General features: G+C 40.7%; 2 protein-coding genes across 2 annotated transcripts in view; one reads left to right on the forward strand and one right to left on the reverse strand.

Moving 5' to 3' along the window:
- On the forward strand, positions 1–2,430 carry LOC111792964 (probable flavin-containing monooxygenase 1). The gene is made up of 4 exons (XM_023674599.1): positions 1–432; positions 505–924; positions 1,600–1,949; positions 2,076–2,430. The coding sequence occupies exons 1-4, from the start codon at positions 1–3 to the stop codon at positions 2,428–2,430; spliced, it is 1,557 nt and encodes a 518-aa protein (XP_023530367.1).
- A 1,397-nt stretch (positions 2,431–3,827) lies between these two features.
- Positions 3,828–6,069, reverse strand: part of LOC111793252 (3-oxoacyl-[acyl-carrier-protein] synthase II, chloroplastic-like) — a 10,775-nt gene continuing 8,533 nt past the window's right edge. The window contains exons 10-14 of the mRNA XM_023675045.1: positions 5,120–5,274; positions 4,958–5,038; positions 4,656–4,715; positions 4,396–4,558; positions 3,828–4,150 (exon numbers count right to left, since the gene is read on the reverse strand). Of these exons, the coding sequence (XP_023530813.1) occupies positions 4,442–4,558; positions 4,656–4,715; positions 4,958–5,038; positions 5,120–5,274 (413 nt within the window). The 3' untranslated portion in view covers positions 3,828–4,150; positions 4,396–4,441. The remainder of the gene's footprint in view (positions 4,151–4,395; positions 4,559–4,655; positions 4,716–4,957; positions 5,039–5,119; positions 5,275–6,069) is intronic.

A 6,069-nucleotide genomic window follows, 5' to 3' on the forward strand; every position in this document is an offset into this window, starting at 1 on the left:
ATGTCTCCAATTCTCTCCAAAATCGCCATTGTCGGCGCCGGAGTTAGCGGCGTCGCTGCCGCCAAGCAGCTGGCCCACCACCGGCCGGTCGTTTTCGAGTCGTCTGATTGCATCGGCGGCGTTTGGAAGCACTGTTCTTACGCTTCTACTAAGCTTCAATCGCTTCGTTCCGATTACGAATTCGCCGATTTTCCTTGGCCGGATAGGGACAACATCAATTTCCCTACCCATCTCGAGATTCTCGAGTACTTGAATTCTTACGTTCGTCATTTCGATCTCCTCCGTTTGATTCGATTCAATTCCAAAGTCGTGGCGATTCGATTCATCGGCAGTGGCACCGTCGATGGAAGCCCCGACGAATTTGGACCGTTGCTCCCAGGTCATCCGGTATGGGAAATTTCAGTTCTGGATACTCAGTCTAATACAGTTAAGGTGAATTTAACTGAATTACAGTGATATTTGATATTTTATTATAGACAAATATTTGAATGTGGAGTGGTGCAGTTATACGAGGTGGAGATGGTGGTGATGTGCATGGGGAAGTACGGGGACGTTCCGATGGTGCCGGAGTTTCCGAGCGGGAAGGGGCCGGAGGTATTCGGCGGGAAGGTGATGCATTCACTGGATTATTGCAAGGTTGGGAAGGAAGAGGGAGGGGAGGTGGTTAAGGGCAAGAGGGTTGCAGTGATTGGGTACAAGAAGTCAGCCATTGATTTGGCTGTGGAATGTGCGGAGGCTAATGAAGGTGAAGAAGGGAAGGCGTGCACAATGGTGGTGAGAGGGTTGCATTGGACGGTGCCCCATTATTGGGTTTGGGGTTTGCCATTCTTCTTCTTCTTCTCCACAAGGTCTTCTCAGTTCCTCCATGAGAGACCCAACCAGAGCTTCCTCAAGTCTCTTATGTGCCTCTTCTTCTCTCCCATGGTAAAATTTATTTTGTGTCTTTCTTTCTTTCTTTCTTTCTGTGTTTGTGGATTGTGTCGGGTCGGTATGAGACGTTTTTTGACCTAACCCAGTTATGTTCTTTATTGTGTCCGTGGGAATTGTGTTGGGTTGGGATGAGACGTCTGTTTGACCTAACCTAGTTATATTTAAGTTGGTAATTTTACTCCTCTATTTCATTCGTGAATGGTGTTGTGTCGGAATGAGACATTTTTGGACCTGGCCCAGTTATGGTCGAGATGACACATTTTTCAACCTAATCCAATAATATTCGAGTTCGTAATTTGCTCTTCACTCTCTTTCTGTGTTCGTGGGGATTGTATTGGGTTGGGAAAACACATCTTTTTAACCTAACCTAGTTATATTCGAGTTGAGAATTTTGCTTCTCTCTTTCTTTGTGTTCATGGATTGTGTTGTGTCGGGATGAGACATTTTTTTTTACCTAATCCAGTTATATTTAAGTTGGTAATTTAAGTGGATTGAGCTCGTTTGAGATGTTCGAAGTCATTTATACAAATTTTTGTGTTTAATAATTTTCCTAGTTAGAAAATAAATAATAAAAATAATTATGAAATTAAATAATACATACGATTGTATTGAGACAAAAATGTTTATTTATTTATTTATATATTTTAAATATTTATTTTTGATGGACAGAGGCATACAGTTTCAAAATTCATAGAATCATATCTGACGTGGAAATTCCCACTAAAAAAGTATGGGTTGAAGCCGGATCATCCATTCATTGAGGACTACGCCTCCTGCCAGATGGCTATCATGCCGGAAAACTTTTTCCGGCATGCCGACGACGGCAAAATCATCATAAAACGAGCCTCCAAGTGGTGGTTTTGGAACGGCGGCATTGAGTTCGATGACGGCTCCCGGTCGGAGTTCGACGTCGTCATTATGGCCACCGGCTTCGACGGGAAGAAAAAGCTCACCGACGTTTTTCCTATGCCCTTTCGCACCTTTCTTCAGTATCCTTCCGGCATGATGCCCTTGTACCGGTGAGTCACGATCAAGTTGACCCAACAAAAAATATATATATATCTTAGCGAAAATTTAATTAATTATAATATTTGAATATGGTTAAGTGGATAAAATTAATTATAAATTTATATTTGCATGGGCAGGGGCACGATCAATCCAATGATACCGAACATGGCGTTTGTGGGATATTTGGAGAGTGTGGCGAACTTGCACACGTCGGAGCTACGGAGCATATGGCTGGCCCGACTGGCGGACGAGAAGTTCAAGCTGCCGGAGACGTGCAAAATGGTGGAGGAAATAAAGAAAGAAATGGAGGTGATGAAGAGGACGACAAGGTTCTATAAAAGGCATTGCATTTCAACTTACAGTATCAATCACAGTGATCAGATCTGTGAGGAGATGGGTTGGAACCCATGGAGGAAGAACACTTGGTTCTCTGAAGCTTTCTCTGCTTATGGCAGTCAAGACTACAACGCCACCAACACCAACACCAAATGAATTGACCTATCTTTTATATACCCACACATACATATACATACATACGCTAAATATATATATATATATATATATATATATATATTCTAGAGATTCCACGTCGGTGGGAGAGGAGAATGAAACATTCTGTCTCTCACTAATGACATGTTTTAAAACCGTGAGCCTAATGACAATATGTACGATGGGCCTAATCTCAATTTTTTTTTTAATAATTTGTAACCGTTACAAAATAAATTTTATCAATAATATTAACAAGATAAAATGATGGATGTTATAAGTTTATAAATACAAATACTAAAATAATTACTAAGTAATAATATTTATCAAGCTTAAGGATATAAGTCCCAACATTAATATTAAAAAAGAAACGAGCTACGTTTGGATTAAATTTGGAGATGGAAGTCTTGTTTCATTTCGCGACGGTGAAGTAAGAATAAGCTCGTGAGTTTATTATCCTAGGTAGGAATAAGTTGACTCTCCTCGTGTCCCTCTCATGAGAGGGATGAGGTTTCTTGAGAGGGGATGAGGTTTCTCTCGCTTTTACCACGGCGAGAGGTCTACACATCGGGCTATTAATTAGCTCAATGGTAAAGTACATTCTTGATACTTGCATTGTTGTGCCTAGGTAGCTATGTGGATAGCTATGCTCGTTAGAACCTGGCCTTGAAGTGTGCACCATTCAAGGCACATTATTGAACCATGGCTTGAAACCAAACTTCTCTTTGAGAGAATAGATCAGTCGATTCAAGTGAGATCCGATGTAGATCCAACTTACTATTTACTAGTGAAATCAAAGTCACACATCCCTTATCAGTATATAGACAACTATCTCTCGAACACGACCTTGCCCAAGCCACCATCTCCGTCAGCCTCAATGCGACAACACACGGTGGTGGACGACTGTGTGGAGCAGATTGGGGACTCCTTAGAGGAGCTCAGCAACACTCTATGCATCCTCCGACACCTCTCCGGCAGCAACCGACGGTGGTTATGGCTGCAGATGGGCAATGCCCAATGTGGGTCAGCACCGCCTTGACCAACGAAGACACATGTCTCGAGGGGTTTAAGGAAGTCGACGGGGACGTGCAATTGGACGCTAAGGTTACTAGTAATCGAAATTCCGGCAGGAGGAAGATGTTGGGGCTCCTTCAGCTTGGTGGCGGCGGTGATAGGGGACAGGTTCAGAATAAATACTTTTCACTAAATTGAACATCAGTTCGGTCTAATTTAAAAAAAACCGAATGGCTCGGTTCTTGGTTGGACTGAAACCCGGCTTTTGCAAAACCATCGGCACAGCTCGGCTAAGGTCATCGGCGCCATAGTTCCAATCAGAAGGTCTTCTGATATTTGCTTGATCTTTTTCATAACATTTTAGTTCCAATCAGGAGATTAAGCTCTCCTTCAAAACGGAGGCAAATAAATCAAAATCATTTAGCCTCCAAAATGTTATATAATGCATATGATTAGGACAATTAAAGTGTATCTCCATGGAAAATATAGCAGAGCAAAATGGCTTGTTTATCAACGCTGTAGAAGCTACTAAATTCCTCAAAATCAACATAGTACTACACAACTGTTCAGAAAATGTTATAATGTTTACCAGGCGATCTTTGGCCTAAGTTCTGCTCGATCATAAGTGATTGGACGGCCAACCAATTTGTGTTGCTGTATGTCTTGCGGAACAATCATTGGACCACGGTGAATAACCCACAACAGTCAGCAACTGCAAGACATAGCAGAGTTTAGACAGTGTACGAACTTCGAGTAAGGCGGGGAAAAAAAAGGAAGAATTTTGACTTGTTTAAGTGTCTACTCGTGTTCGATTTTAATATCCCAATTGAATCTGTCAAGTTTGAACACTATCTATCACGATATTTTCTTCTATATTCACGAGTGTCCAGACCAGCTAGCGCATACTTTGTCGAGATTTGTCGAGATAACTAGTATGAGAGAAAAAAACTTAAGTACCTTGTAAGCATTAAGCTGAACAACTCCCGTTTCAGTTTTTCATGTTTCATTTGTACGGGGCAAATAGGATGGACGAATTATGGCCGCCAAACCCAAAGGAGTTAGACAGTGCGACCTTGATTTCCAATCTTTCTTTCTTTGGGCCCACGAGTACATTTGTGTCCTGTAGTAATTTGTTGCCATGGAGTATGTTAAGGACCAAAAAGAGTTCGAACATTTTCCATAATCGTGTAATAGATTGATTAGAACAAGCCACATACCACGCCCACATCTGGGTTTTCTAGGTTAATATTTGGATGGATCCATCCTGTTCTTATGGCCTGTACCATGAAGTAATCTCATATCAGCAACGTCACCATGATTGGTAAAGTGAAAAATGTAATTGGAACAACATATTTATTACTCATGCCGAGGTAAAATCGTATATAAAAATCGGGAATGCATATCATGAATGAAATTTTCAACAGCCTTGTTCATGATATGGATAATCTGGCACATGAAGAAACTAAATTTGAGAAGTTTCCATCATTCAATTTTAATTATCACGTTTGATAAATCTCACCTGTATGGTGGCAACAGCCTCAACAGCACCTGCCGCCCCTAGTAGGTGACCAACCATAGACTTTGTGGAGTTCACTCTTAACTGCAAAATCATTGATATGTCGAGCATGCGGTCACCTTTACGTTAGACAGAAGTAAAAACTGTAATTGCATGGTTAATTACCTCACGGTTCTTGTCAAAACAATGTACGAGAGCTTGATATTCCTTAATGTCTTCACCTGGTGAAGATGCTGCATGTGCATTTACGTAATTCACATCTTCCTTGGATACTCCAGACTGAGCTAATGCCTTCTCAATGCAGAGAAAAATACCCGCCCCTGTTTAAGATGACATATTGAGCATAATACAAGCTTTAGCCAGTGAATCTGTGATATAGCCTTTACTTGAAAAAATTATGGCGATATACCCATGGCATTGATTCCGAACTCTGTAAAGATGTTACATCACACAGAAATTGATACATATTCAAGAAGACATTATTCAAATCATGGTTTTGTAAGACGGTAGTTGGTTTTCTCCAAAGAAAATATTTGAGATGGCAGCAACAGTATAAATGCAGTGTGTTAAAATGGAGTTCTAGTTCCACAAGCAAAGGAAACCTAACATTAAGAGAAGTGAAGACTCGATTAACTCCACCCACGTCTAGATAAGAAACATCTAAGAAGGATCTGAAGTTGAGATCATTAGGGAAAGAATGAAACCTGTTTTTTATGCCAAACAAAATTACATCAGAACAAGTAAAGACGTCAGTCAGATGATACTACAATTGAAGAGTACAACTCTAGTAAAAATAGTACAAATTTTTGGGGAACATTGGAAGCTGCCTTCACTGTGCCAAGGATAAGAATGGGAGGAAGTACAGGAGAGGAATGGAAGGGGCTGAATGATCTCCAATGGTCCGATACCTTAGAAAATTCAAACGGCTTCATTGAGGAGATGAGAAATCAGAGGGACAAAATAAGGTGTGAAATTCTAGAAGTGATTCACAAGGAATGCTCGTTACGAGGTCAAAATCCAGGCACTAACGGTAATTGGAAAGTGAAGAAAATACCTCTCCACTATATGACATCATCTGGATAAAGCACAAAAAAAAAAAAAAAAAAAAAAAAAAA

Source organism: Cucurbita pepo, chromosome LG04 (genome assembly GCF_002806865.2).
Source record: "Cucurbita pepo subsp. pepo cultivar mu-cu-16 chromosome LG04, ASM280686v2, whole genome shotgun sequence".
In the NCBI taxonomy this organism is placed as follows: Eukaryota; Viridiplantae; Streptophyta; class Magnoliopsida; order Cucurbitales; family Cucurbitaceae; genus Cucurbita; species Cucurbita pepo.